Source organism: Canis lupus, chromosome 2, assembly GCF_048164855.1.
Source record: "Canis lupus baileyi chromosome 2, mCanLup2.hap1, whole genome shotgun sequence".
Classification (NCBI taxonomy): domain Eukaryota; kingdom Metazoa; phylum Chordata; class Mammalia; order Carnivora; family Canidae; genus Canis; species Canis lupus.
The window spans coordinates 29,587,466-29,606,242 of NC_132839.1; the positions used below are offsets into that span (position 1 = coordinate 29,587,466).

Below are 18,777 nucleotides of genomic sequence, written 5' to 3' on the forward strand. Positions count from 1 at the left end.
TTTTTTTATTAGATTCAGAAGATAAAACATTATACTGTTGAGTTACTGTCAAATTTCTAACTTTGCTTACATATTTCATCATGAATTAGTAACAAAAATTTGTGAATACCATGGTGATGGTTCTTGGGCTGGACTTTCTTGGATCACACTTTGAGTAGCACTGATACAGTCTACAATGCCACATAGTCTTAATCATTCCCTTAATTTACGTTGTTTTTAAAAGAGGTGAAAGATTTTTTTTTTATTTAAGAGGTGAAAGATTTAAACGAGTTATGGATTATAGAGTTTTTATTTTATTATTTATTATTATTTTTTAATTATTTATTTTTAAAGTTTATTTTTTTTAGTACTTTCTACACCCAACGTGGAGCTTGATCTCATGACCTTGAGATCAAGAGTTGCATGCTCTTCTGACTGAGCCAGCCACATGCCCCTGGATTATAGATTTTTTTTTTTTAAGAAAAGATAATTAAACTATGTTAAAGCTCTCCTGAGTTCTTATGTATAACTGTTAACATTTTGCTTTTTGATTGTAGTTGATTTTTTTTTTTTTTTTTACTGGTGCTGAAATGGCAGTGACTTTCTGGTAATAGTAAGATTTTCTCTAATTCCAGTTACATATTTTCCTTGAAACTAAAAACATTTTGAACATGAAAAGCAAAGTTATACCACTTATCACCACAAGATGTCACTTATGTAAAAATAAAGTTGGTATTGTACTCAAAGCTGGAAAGCTACAGGTCAATAGGTAAATGAAGAAGTAGGTAAATTAACAAAAATTGAAACAAGTATTGGCTTTCAGCAGTCAGTGAAAGTATTGCCAATTCAGTATTATTTGAATTAACTCTTAATGTTAAGCAAAAATAATTTCTTAATTTCTAAAACTACTGCAGTGTTGCATGTTAATAGGCCACATTTGAATCCAGATAAGGAAGTAGACCTAAAATGACTCCATACAAGTGTACATATTTTGAGGGTAAGCGATGTGTTTGTTTTAACTCTCCCAAACCTTTACTGATTTGGCAACCAGCAAAGAGGTATTTGAGAAGACATATGTAATTTATATCAGAATTTTCAGTAGTTTTTATGACATACCTGTGTGAAGTTTGAATATTAGATCAGATTGAAACAGTGCCTGGTATATTTCTTTTATCTTCTCTGAACCTCAAACTTGCTAGCTATCTGCTGTGTTAACACAAAAGATATTTATATTTGTTGCTGAAGATTATGTTAAACATGAGCAGCAAAACCTTTGGCTTTAATAGTGGGATCTTGTTTTCTTATTTTTATTTATTTATTTTATTTTTTTTAAAGATTTTATTTATTTATTTATGACAGACACAGAGAGGCAGAGACACAGGCAGAGGGAGAAGCAGGCTCCACACAGGGAGCCCGATGTGGGACTCGATCCCGGGTCTCCAGGATCATGCCCGGGGCTGAAGGCAGCGCTAAACCGCTGAGCCACCTGGGCTGCCCTTGTTTTCTTATTTTAAATTTGAGGGAGTGGGTCAAGACCTAAAAGTGTTTGGGAAGGGGATTCTGGCATCTCAAGCTTAAAAGGAATAAGCCAAGTTTCCATTAGGCCATGAATAAAATTACCCCTAGGCTTGGAGAGGTTGGGTTGTCCTAAAAATTGGCACTTTGTTATTCTTCATTGCTTACTTCTTTAACACTGATGGAGAAGAATGGTGGAAAGCTCTTGGGGAAAGGATGAAGGGGTCAGACGTAAGAACATGAATTTTCTTTTTTCTTTTGATATTTGTATATGTGATTACATTTTCTATTTATTCCTTACCTAATTACTTCAGGTTTTTTTTTTTTTCTTTCTTACCCCAATAAGATTTTTAAGGTTTTTTGGGGGAAGTATTTAGATTTTTCATTTATGCCAGTAACATTTTGCTTTTTGATGTTTTTTACTGGTGCTGAAATCGGGAGTGATTTCTGGTAATAGTAAGATTTTCATTAAGTAAAATTAAGTCTTTAAGTAAAATAGAAAAATAAAAAGTAGAAGGAAAATAACAAAAACTAGATAGGGGAACAAAACCCCATTAGTTTTAATATTCCCTTTTCAGTTACCTTTGCAGTATGGAAGAGTGAGAAGTTTTAAGAAGGGATTCTTTTTTTTTTTTTTTTTTTTTAAGAAGGGATTCTAAATGGAATCCAGGGAACATTTATAGTATTTTAATATTCGGTAGCTGTATATCCTCAGATATAGGGTGTTTTTTTTTTTGTTTTTGTTTTTTTTTAGATATAGGTTTTATGTATTGCTTTCTCTACTACTTGTATATTTTCTAGCTGTATGTTTAATTAGAGAAAAGTCAGTGTTTCAGTTATTTAACTATTTTTGTGTCCCACTAGTGGTCACCATTGTATTCAATTTTGTGAGTTGCTTGGAAAGGAAGAGTCTTTTTTTTTTTTTTTTTTTTCATAATAGATTTCATTGCTTCTACTCTTTTTGGAAAAAAATGTACTTAGCTTTCATTTGTTTATTTATTTATATTTGTTAAAGATTTTATTTCTTCATGAGAGACAGAAAGTCAGAGACATAGGCAGAGGGAGAAGCAGGCTCTATGGAGAGAGCCCTTTGTGGGACTCATCTCAGAACCTGGGATCACATCCTGAGCCAATGGCAGATGCTCAACCTCTGAGGTGCCCAGATGTCCCTCGTTTGTTTATTTAATTAATTATTTACACAACGACAGTTGGCAACGTTTACCTTCTGTATCAGTTTGCTATGGCTTCTATAACAGAATGCCACAGACTGTGGTTTGTAAGAAATTTATTTTCTCCTGATTTCTGGAGGCTAGAAGTCCAAGACCATGGTGTTGGCAACTTTGATTTCTTCTGAGGCCCCTCTCTCCCTGGCTTGCAGATGGACATTTTCTTGCTGTGTCCTCACCTGGTCATCCCTTGTCTTTGTGTGTCTGTGTCTTACTCTGCTCTTATAAAGACAGTCATGTTGGATTAAGGTCCACCCATATTGACCTCATTTTGGCTTAATTACCTCTTTAAGGGCTCTGTCTCCAAATAGCTATATTCTTGAGGGTTAGGACTTCATAGGAATTTTGGAAGGTTTAAAACAGCCTGTAATAACACCTGATTGATCATTCGTTCCTGAGAAGTGCTTACTGCCTACATTAAGCTTAAATTTGTAAAGTGTGAAAAAACTAAAGTTAGTAATTTTGTGTCAGGGCTTTCTATTTGTAGTTAAAGATTTTCTGATCTCCTCTTAGGCCTAAGCTGAGATGAAGGGGTTGCTGATACTTTTTGATGATTGAACTGTTTCATGAAGGAGCCATTTGTTTTCTTTTTTCTGCAGTTTGTTGTAAAAAGTATGGGAGGTTGCTAATTATAAACTAATAACTAATGTAAGTAGTTAATTACAATTTGTAATAGTATAGTTTTAGTTTCCTGTTAGTTTCTTTGAGAGGATTTTGCTTTGATGTACTAAAATATAATATTTAGTGATTTATATTCTTGAGGAAGCACAATGAAGCTTAAATGTGATATCTGATTTCTAAAGATGTAAAATGGTGGCTTATCTGATCCCTCATAATGTTTTTCTCAGAAATAGATGTATGTCTTTTGGTCTTCTTTTGGATAACTCGGCGTCTTATTCAGACATGTGAGTAAAATATTATGAATGTTTATAATATCAGCTTTGTAGAGGTATACTTTGCACATAAAAAAATTATTCACCTGAAGATTGTAATTGTAATTAGATGTTGTGACAGATGTATGGGTCAGTGAAATCACCACCACACTCAAGAAGCTATAGAGCATTTCCATCATCTTATGGAATAAAATTTTCTTAGAATCCTTTGCTGTCTTTTTTTCCCTGTGCCCCATGGCCCCAGGATACCACTGATCTGCTTTCATTCTCGATTAGTTTGTCTTTTCTTCCATTTTACATGAATGAAGTCATTGCTGTTTTGTGCCTGATGTCTTTCAGAATAATTGTTTTGAGAATTCATCCACTGTGTTGCATATGTCAGTAATTAAGCTGTTTTCGTTGCTGGGTAGTAGTCCAGTGTATGTTACCTCACATTTTACTGAGGGATATTTATATTTTTTCTAGTTTTTTACTCTTAGGAATAAAGCAACTGTGAATGTTCATGTAAGTTGTTATGTGGAAATTTTTTTTATTTCTGTGGGGAGCGGAATGACTGAGTTTATATGATAGGCTTATGTTTAAATTTGTAAAAATCACCCAATTTTCCAAAGTGGGTGTGTTTGTGTATGTGTGTGTGATGGTTTTTTTTTTTTTTTTTTTTACACGTTTCCATGAATATGTGAGAGTTCTAGTTGCTCCAGAGCCTTGGCAACATTTGCTATTGTCAGTCTTTTAATTTCAGCTATTCTCATTTAATATGCATTTACCTGATAGTTAATTATCTTAAGTGTTTTTCATGTGCTTCCTGGCATTCCTGATCTTTTGTGAAATGTCTTTTCACCTATTTCAACCATTCATTTTTTCCTTTTTAAGACTTCATTTTAAGTTATCTCTCAACCAACATGAGGCTTGAATTTATAACCCCTAGATTAAGAGCCACATGCTCTACCCACTGAGCCAGCCAGGTGTCACTTCACTATTCTTTTTTTATTTTTTAATACCATTCATTTTTGATTGGCTTGTTTCTTATAAATCATAATTGTTATATAACTTTTTTTAGATTAAACTTTAGGCTTTGAAATAGTTGTAGGTTCATAAGCAGTTTTAAGAAATAATACAAAGATATGCTATTATGCTGTTTACCCTTTACCCAGTTTTTTTCAATCATAAACTATAAAATAATATCATGGCAGGATGTTGACATTGATACATAATTGATATAATATCCACACTCATGTCCAGATTCCCCAGTTTTATATATAGTTAATTGTGTTTGTGTTTCACCTCTTCTGTTTTGTGTCATGTTTAGTCATCACAACAGTTAAGATAACTATTCCATCATTGCAGGGATCTCGTTTTGGCCTTTTATATCCACCTTCCCTTTTTTTTAATTTTAGGATTTTATTTATTCATTCAGGAGAGACACAGAGAGAGAGAGGCAGACATAGGCAGAGGGAGAAGCAGGCTCCCTGTGGGGAGCCCAATGCAGGACTTGATCCCAGGACCCCAGGATCATTCCCTGAGCTAAAGGTGCCCCACCACCTTCCCTTTCTTGATCTTAATGTGCAACAGCCACTGACCTTTTTCCGTTTCTATAATTTTGTTATTTTAAGAATGTTATATACATGGAATAATACAGTATATAGCCTTTTAGAATTAAATTTTCCAGCATATTTCTCTGGAGATGAATCAGAGTTGTCTTATATATCAATAGTTTATCTTCTCTGCTGAATAGTATTCCATGCTCTGGATGTACCAGTTTGTTGAACCATTCATCTGTTGATCTATATGTGGGTTGTTTCTGTTTTGGCTGATAGGAACAAAAGCTGATAAGAATACCTGTGTGCAGGTTTTTGTGTATCAATTTCCATTTCCCAGAGATAAATACCCAAGAGTAAAATCACTCAATTGTATTGAAATTGCAGGTTTAGTTCTATAAAACTGCCGAAGTGCCAGAGTGGCTGTAACTTTTAAAATTCCTACCAGCAGTATATGAGTGATCCATTTCTTCTCTGTCCTCATTATCATTAGGTGTTGTTGCTATTTAAAAATTCAACTTTTTTCTTTCTTTCTTTGCATGTGAGAGTGGATGGAGGGGCAGAGGGAGAGGTAGAGAGAGAATCTTAAGCAGGTTCCATGCCCAACTGAGCCATTCCGGTGCCCCATTATTTTTTTTATTTTAGATGAGAATCATTCTGATATATGTGTAGTTATGTCTTGCCGTGGTTTTAATTTGTATTTCTCTAATAGCTAATGAAATGAATTATCTTTTCATATGCTTTTTGCCATTTGTGTGTCTCCTTCAGTTAATTGTTTGTAGATGTTTATATTAGTTTGCTAGGGCTGTCATAACAGAATGCCACAGAATCGGTGGCTTGATTAACAGAAATTTATTTCCCACTCTTGTAGAGGCCATCAGACTGAAGGCAGGTTTGGTTTCGCCTCAGTCCTCTCTCCTTGACTTACAGGTGGCTGCCATCTCTCTGTGTCCTCACACTGTCCTGTCCTATAGAATCCAGAAATCTGGACAGACTTTCTTCATTTTGTTCCTTCTCTCCCTTTTACTCCAAGCTGACAGTGTTTCTGCTGTATAATCTCACCTCTCTTTCTGGCTTCTGCTGTCAAATCTGATTATATTCATGAGTTGGTACCTATGATTTCTTGATCATTTTTCAACCACATTTTTGAAAAAAGTCTAGCAATGAGTTCTTGTATTTTGCAATATGGATAGACTGCTAAGTTTCCAAATCTTCAAGGTCTAGTTCTTTTTTGCTTAACAATTCCTTCAACTTATTTTTCTCATTTCATCATTAGGAACAAGGAGAAACCAGGCTATCTTTACCTTCGGTACTTTGCTTAGAAATCTTCTGAGCTAAATATCCAAGTTCATCACTTTTAACTTCTGCTTTCCATACAACACTAGAAGAAAATTGAGATAAGTTCTTGCCACTTTGTAACAAGGATTGCGTTTCCTCCAGTTTCTAATAACGTGCACCTCCTTTCCATCTGAGATCTCGTCATAATTGCCTTTAGCATGCATATTCCTACTAACATTCTCTTCAAGGCAGTCTAGGTTTTTTTGTTTTTGTTTTTAAATATGCACCTCCAAACTGTTCTATCCTCTACACATTACCTACTTACAAAGCCACTTTCACATTTTTAGGTGTTTGTTAGAACAGCATTATACTTCTGGGAACCAAAATATATTGGTTATAGCTGCCATAACAAAATACCACAGACTGTGTGGTTTAAACAACAGAGATTTATTTCTCACAGTTCTTCCAGGAGACTGGAATTCCAAGTTTGGTTACTCTTGAGGCCTCATTGCTTGACTTACAGATTATTGTTTCCTTGCTGTGTCCTTACTGACCTTTGTCCTGTGGAGGTCTTTCTCTTTCTTCTTAGGATACCGGTTTTACTGGATTAGAGCTCTACTTTTATGACTTAACCTTAGGATACCAGTTTTATGGATTAGAGCTCTACTCTTATGACTTAACCTTACTGATATTTTTAAAGGCCCTAGTAAAGTCATCTTCGGGTTTGAGGAAACCCAGTTCAATCCATAGCAATGTCTTTGTCACTTTCCTAATTGAATTTTTTTTTTGTTAACTGTTGAATTTTGGAGTTTGAAATATTTTCTGGGTATTAGTCTTTTGTTTTATATGTGCAGTATGGTTGCAGATATTTTCTGCCAGCTGCTATTTTTTTTCTTTCTTTAAGAGGGAGCAAGAGTTTTAAATTTTGATGAGATCTAGTTTATCTGTGTTCCCTTTTAGGGACTGTACTCTTTGGTGTCAAGTCTGAGAACTCTTTACCTAGCTATATAACTGTTTTAAAAATCTGTTCCTCTATGTTGAAGGAAAAGTGATTAGAGTTTACGAATTATAAGTTTTCTTTTGCTGGGGCAGTTTTGTGAATACACTAGGAGAAGGTTCACTTAGAATAGGAGCAGATCAGTTGTGAGCAAAGTAATTTGTTGGGAGATAGTTTACGTTTTCATTTTTTCACTTCTGTGTAAAGCGTTGTTATAGTTTTTGCTCTGTACTGTCTTTTAAGGATGTTTGTATAGCAGCTAGCTTTGGAAAATAGCAAATGTCTGTTTTATCTTATATGGTAGCATTGTCATCTGCTTGGTCAATCTAAACTGGAAATGCCGGGCAATCTTACTGAGTGCCTTGGGCTCATTCTTCACAGTCACTGCATCTCATTGATTTCACTTCTAGGTAGTTCTTGTGTCTGTCCTGCTTTTTCATCCTTATAACTAACTGCTCTGGTTCATCACCTTATCTTCTTATTTAAATGTTAAAGTTGCCTTTACATAATTCTTTGATTAAGGAATATCAGTGGGGGTTTCCCTTCTTGTTTATGTTCTTTTTTGTGGCTGGGGAGAGGTAGGGAGAAAAAAATGACTGCCTTTCTTTAATGAGCGGTCTTTCTTGAAAAAAGAAAATTCTTACTTTTTGGCTTATGAAAACATTTTAGTGGTGACTCAAGAAATTTTCTTGTTTTTTATGATTATGCAGAGATTTTGAGATGAGGGAATCGGCATATGCCTTTGTTCACATAGATATTTTGCCTAGAATTGTACAATTTTATATTTTTGTATGATTGATGGGCTTTATGACAACACAGCACTTTAATATTTGTAGAGTAGATGAAAAATAAATATTTAATTGTGTATAAGAATGCAGTTTTGTGATATTATTCATTATTTCTAATTTTTAAGAAATATTTTAATAGCTATGTAATGTAAAAAATCGTAAAATGGAATTTTCTTTTGTATAGGAATGAAGATCTAAAGCAAATGTTGGAGAGCAACAAAGATTCTGCTAAATTGGATGCTATGAAACGGATTGTTGGGGTAGGTAAAATCATTCAATTTTGGAAAAGGGACACATAGTGATTTTATTAAATATATGTTAAATAATTACCAAATTAAACATATCAATGTCCCTTTATATTAGTATTTCCTGTTTAAAATGTTTTGGAAGGAGTTTGGAGTGTCACAATTCAGACATTTGAGTTTTGTTTTTTTGTTTTCAGAATTTGAGTTTTAAACCTATCTTTTTTTGTGTTCTAATTTCCCTTTCTCTAATATCAAGATATTTCTCCTCTGAGATAGAAAGAACTAATCATTTTGAAGACAAAATAAGGTTATATACAACAATATTTTGATTTCCTACCAAGAGGGATTTAGTTTAGCTAAATAATTTCTTTTGTGTCATTTGACAGCCTAAAAATTGTGACCATTCTTCTGTGTTTCTATTCATTCATTCACTCATTCATTCATTCATTCATGAGAGACACAGAGAGAGAAAGGTAGAGACATAGGCAGAGGGAAAAGCAGGCTCCATGCAGGGAGCACTAGGTGGGACTCATCCCAGGTCTCCAGGATCACACTCTGGGCTGAAGGCAGGCGCTAAACTGCGGAGTCCCATAGGCATCTCTCTTCTGTGTTTCAGATTCCCTTCTACCAATAGCAGTGCTTTATTCAATTTGGTATCTTAGAAGTTCTAATGAGTTTCAGTTGTAATGTAAAATTCAAACCGTTGATTCCTATGTTATTGGAGGCGGTCAGTTGTCAGGAAACTCAAAATATAATGCAATGCTTACATATATATAAAATTTTTAATAAAATATTTTCACAGTTCTGTATGGACTCTGGGTTTTTTTGCATTTGATTTTTTTATACATTTACAGTGAAACACTGGTTTATTTCAGTGACTGCCTAATGCTAAAGAGTTTTGATTTTGTCTCAGTGGAATTCATAAAATGTGTCTTTCTCATTGCTACTACACTGTTTGTTCATCACTACCATTGCTGATTTTATTTCCCACATATTTTATCTGATGTCAGAATGTAATACATTCGCATAATTGCACAAATAAACTCTTGTAATAAGGTGACAGTGCAACTGAAACACTACTGTTTTCCAGCAGGAAATGCTACCATATGAGAGTTTGAAATCTCCTTTCTTTTCTTGATATATTAAATTCAAATCCCATTTATGAAAGATTATTGTGGGTATCAATATGTTCTGTTAAACGTTGACTTGTTATGAAAATCAGATTTAGGGATCCCTGGGTGGCACAGCGGTTTGGCGCCTGCCTTTGGCCCAGGGCGCAATTCTGGAGACCTGGGATCGAATCCCACGTCAGGCTCCTGGTGCATGGAGCCTGCTTCTCCCTCTGCCTGTGTCTCTGCCTCTCTCTCTCTCTCTCTCTGTGACTGTCATAAATAAATAAAAAAAATATATTAAAAAAAAAAAAGAAAATCAGATTTATAAAAGTTGAGTACTAACTACCTGTAGAACACCTGTGGGTTGTTGATTCATACATTCGGTTTATGTCATTTGTAGGTGATATGTTCAAGATTCTTTGTAAATTTTTCAGTTGTTAATGGTAAGCTGTATAATTACATTTATGGACAGGTAGTTCTTGTTTTGATAATACAGATTTCAGTTAACACAATTTAAATAACACCAATCCTTAACAACATGGTTCAAATATCAGTTACCAGGGCATATTAAGATAGTAATTGCATAATGCACAAACTTCACCACTAACTCTTGAGTTCACAATTCTCTGTATGGATAACAAATATGCCTCATGGTCAGTGACCAGTGATGTCGCTTCTTCAAAGTCTTTTATTGATTGGTCACTATGTACATTATTTGGTTTATGTACAGACAGCAAAGCATGTAGTTGTGTTCCCTCCTTGCTTCCCAGTGAGAAACCTATATGACATTTTACAGAAATAGAAAATGAAAGAAAGATTTAGTCAACAATGATGAAAATACAGCAAAGAAATAAAAAGTGGTAACACTGAAAGTGAAAATCAGGTGGAATGTAAATGGAATTATAGAGAAATAGAGAAATGGTGTCATGACCATTTTTCGAGAGACTATATATGTAGCTGGAAAAATGTAGTAAAGGTGAGCTTTTCAAAATAAATAAGGAAAATGATTGTGATGAAAAGATTGAAGATATGCCAGAGGAAGAAATGGTGCCAACAAAACTTTACTTAAAGGAACTCTGGGGAATAATTTACAATATTGAAAATACCAAAGATTAAATGTTGGAAGGTGATGTAAACTTGGACAGGAGTTTGGTAATTTTTAAGATACAGAAAAGATGATTGTTCTGAATCTTATATGGTGAGAATAGGCAAGCCTATTTAGACTACTCTTGCTAAGTTCATTTTCAATGTTTCTAATGTTCTAAATCATAGTGTACTATAAGTAAATTTAGTTTTACTATTTTTCTGTTTTGTATACATTTATAACTGACAGAATTTTAATATTCTTACAAAATTTTTAAAAGTCACAGATTGATTGCAAGATTCCTACTTGATTATCAGGATTGCTTTGCATGGTTTTAGCTTGCTTTCCTGCAGGTTACAATTGTGCACTGCAATGTAAAGCAAACACTGTTCTTAATTTCATTAAATTTTGGCTTTACATTCCATTTAGGTAAATTATTTCACTAAATCTGAAGATACTGTGGAAATTCTGAAATCTGAAAACGTAGCATTTGGTAGTTTTTTAAATTCCTCTTTCAAACTGATAAATAAAAATGGATATTCTCATAATCTGGACTATCATAAATGTAATGTAGGTATAAATTATCATAAATATAAATATAAAAAATATAAATATAGCCATATATGCCTAGTACTTATAGATTGCCTCTTATTAGGAAGTTTGTATAAAGGTAACTTTCAAATTTATTTTTCTAACTTACAGGTAAATGACCAGTAATTAAAAATTATTCTTTCACTTTGTTTAATGCCCTCAAGATCTACCCATTTTGTCAAAAATGGCAGGATTCCTTCTTTCTCTTGGCCGAATAATATTCCATTATATCTATATATCTGTATCACCTTTATCCATTCATCAGTTGACAGATTCTTGGGTTGTTTCCATATCTTGGCTACTGTGAATAATGCTGCAGTGAACATGGGAGCACAGATATCTCTTTGAGATACTGATTTTATTTCCTTTGGATATATACCCAGAAAAGGGATTGCTGAATCTCATGATAGTTCTGTGTTAATTTTTTGAGCAAACTTCATACTGTTTTCCATAGTGGCTATACCAATTTACATTGCCACCAACAGTAGAAAGGATTCTCTTTTCTCTATATCATTACCAACACTTATCATCTCTTGTCTTCTTGGTGATAGTTATTCTAAGAGACTTGAGGTTAATACCTCACTTTAAATGTACACAATGTTATATATTAATCATATTTCAATAAATCTGGAAAACTTATTCTTCATTATACAAGTGATGTTAATACGAATGTAAATTTTAAATAATATTGGGGCATAAAAAGTTTCATCTTCTAGATACATTTTAGAACCAAATTCGCAAATTTTGTTAAAAATTGTTTTTGAACTTTAAGTAGGATAATATGGAATTAATATATTCCCTTGTTTTCATCCTTCTTTCCCTTTCAATAGCATTATACTTATATTTTGTGGTTTTTATCTTAGAGAGCTTGTGTATTCCTTGTTAGATTCATTTCTGTGTATTTTTAAATCTTGGTGACCATTATGAATGGTCCCCTTCATTAATTATATTGTTAACATTAATTGTTACTGGTATATAGGAAAACAAATGTCTTTTCTGTGTTCTGCATTTGGCATCCTAATTGAACTTTCTTCTTAGCTCTTATAGTTTTTCGTTTCCCTATGCCTGGATTTTCTGGATAATTATATCATTGGGAAGGTATGAAAGATTTAGATTTTATTTTCAAATATTTTTAACCCATTTTTTTATATGGAAAACTAGCCTATTGCGCTCTATGCTGGAATTGGATTAACTCCATAGATCAGTTTTGGGAGAATTAGCATTTTAACAGTATTTGGCTCATGACCCATGATCATGATTCTATTTCTTCACTTGTTTAGGTCATCTATAATTTCTCTCAACAGTGTATTATTTTGGTAATACTTTTTCTAAATATTTTGTTTTGAATGCTATTTATTGAGTGATACATTTCAGTTTTCAAAGAGCAATTGTTTGCTAGTTCTACCTTTTATTAAGTAACTAATAGTTATTTTACTTGAAATTTTTTCAGTGAGCTGTTACAGCAATCATTTGTTCACACTTTTCCTTTTGTTCAGTTTTTAATTTGATTTCTAGGTAGTACCATATTTCTCTGTGGAAGCTTTTAAAATCATTAAAAAATTTTTCTGTTCATGTATGTGTGTGTGTGTGTATCATTTGACAATGCCTTTTGGCTAGAAGTAGTTTGCTGGAGGTCAGTCAGAATTTTACATTGGCTTCAAAGTTTCTTTTGTTTTCTTAATGTAATTTTTAAATTTAAATTTCCCTTTATTTTTCATGAGCCCTGAAAATGAGGTTTTATCACTTTGTACAGTTTCAGGGTAGTTTTTGGGTCTTTTTTTTCATAGTTAAAAACATTTAAAGATTTCTGAATTTAATCTGCCAGAAGTTAGAATGTTGGGTATTTTACCACATTATTTTTTATATATCAAAGTACTGGCAGTGCACATCTGACTATCATAGTTGGTAGTCCTATGATTCAGTAGAGAATCTTTTCAGCAACATCTACCTGTGAAAAACCATAATAATAGTCATAGTTTATTTTATTATCTTTGGTGATATCTGAGACTTAGATTCATGGGGTAATGTTTCCAGTGTTTCATATATATATATATTTTTTTTTTTCCCAATGTTTCATATGTTGAATAAAGTCTTATCTATGCTATAGAATCCTTAGGGAAGAAAAGCTACCTACTTCAAAATCTGTGGTCACTTATTACACAGGGACTCAAGTTGAAGCACTCACATATTATTTCTCTTAATATTTCTGAAAAATACATGTCTAATGTTGATAGCACATATCCATATTTTATCTTGGGTTGTGAAATGTGGTGGACTAAGGAGCATTTAGTTAAAATACTGTATTTTAGTATTCAGTATTTTTAGCTAAAATTCTGAGGAGTTGACTGCTTGGAGTTTGGAGGAATGGAATATTTGTATTTAAATCTTTGGTGTTTTGAATCTTTGATGTATTTTCTTTTAGCAAGTATTAGATGTTGAAGGTCTTTCTCAGGTAATTTACTTGGCTTTTAGCAAACCTGAACCTTTCTTTGATGAGAGTCTTAAAATTCTTAGAGTTATTGCTATATCTTATTTCATAGGCATACATATTACAAGGTATTGAATATTGTTTACCCTAAGAACATTAAAAGTAGTTTCAAATTTCCAAGTATTATTGTAAATAGTTTTTAAAAGATCTTAAACCAAATGCCAGTAGTACATTATTGTTGGTTAAATGAGAAAGTTCATATAAGAAGAAGAAACTAATGTATAATTCTTACTGTCTCCAGTTAATGTATAATAGACATTTTCGACTAAACCTAGGCATTGCTCATTCCTCTCTTCCTTCCCTCCTTCAACAAGAATGTTTCATTTGTGTACATACTTTAAAAGGATTCATCTTGTGCCTGATGCTGGCATCTTTTCATTGTTTTTGGGTTGGAAATTGCTTAAAGGGTGAGGATTTTTCCGCCATGTCGATATTCATCAAAACCAGTTCCATAAGCAGGCATGTATTTTTAGTAGTGATAGAGCGCCTTAGTGAATTTTCTCTGTTTTGCTCCACTGTTACTCTCTGAGATATAAATCAAAGATCAATTCTTTTTCCATTTCTTCATTTATTCTTGATTGCTGATTTTTAAGAGTTGCATTTGGGTCTGAAACTCTGCAAGATCTATCTCTTTGCTTCTCTCCCCTTCCTTTCCCTTCTTTTCCTTCCCTTCCCTTCCTTCCCATTTCCTCTTTCCCCTTTCTCTCTTGCCCCTCCCTTCCATCTTTCCTTCTTTCCTTTTAAATTAGCCAGTATTTATAAATTGAAAATATTGAACTTTTAAAAATAAGCCATCCTTATAACTGAAAAAAATGAGGACAGTTAAATTTAGAGAAGCACAATTTCTCTTTTCTTCCTGACTTAAAAAATTAATATGGATTTTTGGATCTGGATTATTCATTACTTATAGAAGAACAAGAACAACACGAAAGTCAGTCATTTGTTATACACCACAGTAACAGAACGAAGAGGCGAAAAAATCCCACATGATCATCTCAATTGATAGAGAAAAAGAATTTGGCACAATTCAATACTCTTTCATGATTGTAAACATTCAACAAACTAGGGCTAGGAGGAAACTGACCCAACATACTACAGGCTGTTTATGAAAAACCCACAGCTGGCATCATAGTCAGTGGTGAAAGACTGAAAGCCTTCAATAAGGAAACAGACAGGGATGCTTGTTTTTGTCTCTTCTGTTCAATATAGTATTGGAAGTTTTAGTTATAGTAGTTAGGCAAGAAAAAGAAAAGGCATCCAAATTGCAAAGGAAGAGCTAAAATTATCTTTGTTCACAGACAAAATGATTTCATATTTAGAAAACTAAATATTTTACCAAAAACTTTTAAAAGTAGTAAACAATTCAGCCAAGGTGCAGTATAAAAAAACAACACATAGCAATTCGTTGCGTCCAGCACAAACAATGATAATCTGAGAAGGAAATTAAGAAAATTGTCCCATTTACAATAGCTTCAAAAAAGAATAAAATACCTAGGAATAAACTTAACCAACGGGCAAAAGACTCATACCTTGAAAACTGCAAAATATTGCTGAAAGAAAAGACACAAATGGAAAGACATCCTCTCTTTATGGATTGGAAGACTTGATATTTTTAAGATGTCAGTATCAAAGTGATTTACATAATCAGTATGTAATCAGGGACCATCAAACTCCCAGTGATGTTATTTGCAAAAACAGAAAAATCTATCCTAAAATTCATATTGACTCTGAATAGCCCAAACATTCTTGAACAAATTTATTTATAAGTCTCGTACTTCCTGATTTGAAGACTTAATTCAAAGCTACAGTAATCAGGGGATCCCTGGGTGGCGCAGCGGTTTGGCGCCTGCCTTTGGCCCAGGGCGCGATCCTGGAGACCCAGGATCGAATCCCACGTCGCGCTCCCGGTGCATGGAGCCTGCTTCTCCCTCTGCCTGTGTCTCTGCCTCTCCCTCTCTCTCTGTGTGACTATCATAAATAAATAAAATTAAAAAAAAAAAAAAAGCTACAGTAATCAAAACAGTGTGGTAGTGTCACAGAGACAGACATATCTACCCAGTAGAGCATGCAGAAGTAATACCTTATGTATATAATCAAATGATTTTTGACAAGGGAGAGTGACCATTCAATAGTAAAAGGATAGTCCTCAACAAATGGTGTTGGGAGTCTAGATATCTACCTGGAAGAAAATGAATTTAGACCTCTTCCTCATGCTATATATAAAATAAGGCAAAATGAATCAAAGACCTACAGGTAAGAGTTAAAACTTATAGAGGAAACACAGGACTAAAACTTAATGACATTAGATTCATCAAAGGTTTCACTAAAATGTGAGCAACAAAATAAAAAAAAAAGGGTGTAATTTGAGCTGTATCGAAATTAAAATCTTTGTGTATCATATGACATCAGCAGTGTGATGAGGCACCCACAGAATGGGAAAAAATATTTTGAAATCTATAAAAAACCATCCCTTCATCATATAGGAATTAATACCTAGTGTATGTAAAGAACTCATACAATTCAATATCTAAAAAGCAGCCCGACTGAAAATAGGTAAAGTATTTGGACATTTTTCTTGTTTTATACTTAAGTAGTAGGTAATATTAGGGCCATTTATGGTTAGATGATAAGTTATGCCAGGAAAGGAGGTCTTCTATATGCACTTACTCCCCAGTAGAAAGTAATGTGTAATTTTTTTCCAGAGTATATGACTTGAACTACATCACATAGAAATACTTTGGAATTGCTGTCATATCTGAAAGAATCTGGTATGTCTTTTTATCGTATCTGAAATAAAAAATGTCCTGGATTAATTCAGTAGCAAAAAGAATATAATAGAAGAAAGAACCAGAAGTTGAAGACAGATCATTAGAAATTAGTCAATTTGCAGAGTAGATTAAAAGGAAAAGAAATGAATACAGCCTCAGGGTTTTGTTGGATAATACCTAAAGACCTAATATATGTTTAAAAGAAGAGAAAGAGATTGGGACAGTGAAAATATTTCAAGAAATAATGGTTGGTAACTACCCAAATTAATGAATGACTTAAACTTAGGGTTGAAAAGTTCAGAATATCCCAGTCATAATAAACTCAAAGAAAACCATGCCTAATCGCAAAGCAATTGTACTGTATAAAACCAAAAATAAAAAGTAATCTTGGATGTACCTGGGGAAAAAAATGATACATATAAGGACCAGTGATTTAAGTAACTCTGTATTTCTCATCAGAAACCGTGGCAGCCAGAAGACAGTGGAACTTTTTATTTATATATGTATGTATGTATGTATGTGCGCAAGCAGGGGAGGGGCAAAGGGAGAGGGAGAGAGAATCTTAAGCAGACTCCATGCTGAGGCTCCATTCTCAGCATGGAGCTTGACACTGGGCTTGATCTCACAACTCTGAGATCATGACCTGAACTGAAATGAAGAGTCAGATGCTCAATTGACTGAGCTTCCTAGGTGCCTCTGGAGCATCTTTTAAGTACTGAAAGAAAAAAGAGGTGATACTTGAACAACACAGGTTTGAATTGCATGGGTCCACTTATGCGTATTATTTTTATAGTATAGTACTGTGTATTTCCTTTTCCTTATGATTTTCTTAATATTTTCTTTTTTCTAGCTGTATTGTAAGAATACAGTATATAACACATATAACATGCAAAATATGTGTTAATAGACTGTTTATATTATCAGTAGGGCTTCCAGTCAACAGTAGGCTATTAATATGAGGGGAGGAGTCAAAAGTTACATACACATGGATATTCAACTTGGCAGGAGGTTGGTGCCCCCTAACCCCTGCATTGTCCCAGGGTCCACCATATTTGGTAAGCATAAAGGACTAATTTTATTCTTCTTACATTATACTGAGAGGTTTTTAATGGCTATAGATAAAATATATATGGTAGCTATAATATAAAGGCTAGCAGGCAGGTAGGATTGAAAGGGCCTATCTGGTAAGGTTTCTACATTTTATTTGTCCTGATTCAGTATTAACTCAAAGTAGACTGTGAAAGATAGACTTCTCTATCTATCTAAATAATCCCTAGGGGAAGAACCACTAAAAGTTTTACAAGAATATGCAGGCAAAATAAATCAATTTAAAAGTTAAAATAGTAAATACTTAAATGCTCCCAAATAATGGGAATGACAGGGGTCAGGCAAAAACACAGGCAGTAACAAGAAAACAGGTAGTAAAACTGTAGACATGAATCAAACCACATCAAAATTACATTAAATGTGAGTGATCTAAAATTACCAACTAAAATAGATTGTTAGATAGTTGAAAATATCAGGATGCAACTCTATGTTCTCTAGGAGAAACCAGCTTTTATTTATTTTTTTTAGAGATTACTCATTTATTTAGTTGAGAGAGAGAGATAGCAAGAGAGAACCTGAGTTGTGGGGAGGGACAGAAGGAGAAGCAGACTCCCTGCTGATCAAGGAGCCTGATGCTGATTAGGGAACTCGATTCAGGGCTTGATCTCAGTACCCTGGGATCCTGACCCAAGCTGAAGGCAGTCACTTAACTGACTGAGCTACCCAAGTGCCCCAAGGAGAAACCCACTTTTATTATAAAGACATAGATAAATTAAAAATGTAAGGATGGGAAATTTATACTAGGAAAACACTAAACATTAAAAAGCAGCTCTCACCCCCACCTTAGCACTTTCATTTTTCATATAGTCCTTTTGTTTCTCATAGTACTCTCTTTTACCATCTCACGTATTATCTTTGTTTATTGTCATTCGCCTTCATTAGTAGTTAATCTTTAATGGGCAAGTGTATACTGTTTACAGTTGTATCATCAAGGTCTACAATAGTCCCTGGCATGTAGTGTTCTCTCAGCAAATATTTGTTAAATGAATTTGACTCAAGGATTTTTTTTCTTCCCTCATCTGTTAGCATCTTTATATATGTAGAACAGCTGGGGAATCCTTGGAATTGTATATAGTAGGACAGGTTGTTATTGAATAACTGAAACAGTGGACCCTAGAGAACATTTGATCCCTGTCTTCTTATTTTACAAGTGAGGAAATTGAGGCAG

The 18,777-nt window shown here is 33.7% G+C and overlaps 1 protein-coding gene across 8 annotated transcripts in view; it reads left to right on the top strand.

The window, feature by feature from the left end:
• Positions 1 to 18,777, top strand: part of AP3B1 (adaptor related protein complex 3 subunit beta 1) — a 265,515-nt gene that overhangs the window by 22,545 nt on the left and 224,193 nt on the right. For 7 of the 8 annotated variants that reach the window (XR_012015574.1, XM_072794100.1, XM_072794111.1 and 4 more), the window contains exon 2: positions 8,399 to 8,474. Coding sequence is in view for 6 of the 8 variants with exons in the window: in XM_072794100.1 (XP_072650201.1) it covers positions 8,399 to 8,474 (76 nt within the window). In the remaining 2 variants the exon portion in view is untranslated. Of the gene's footprint in view, positions 1 to 8,398; positions 8,475 to 16,436; positions 16,503 to 18,777 lie in introns of all 8 variants that reach the window. The other variant, XM_072794104.1, reaches the window with a different exon arrangement.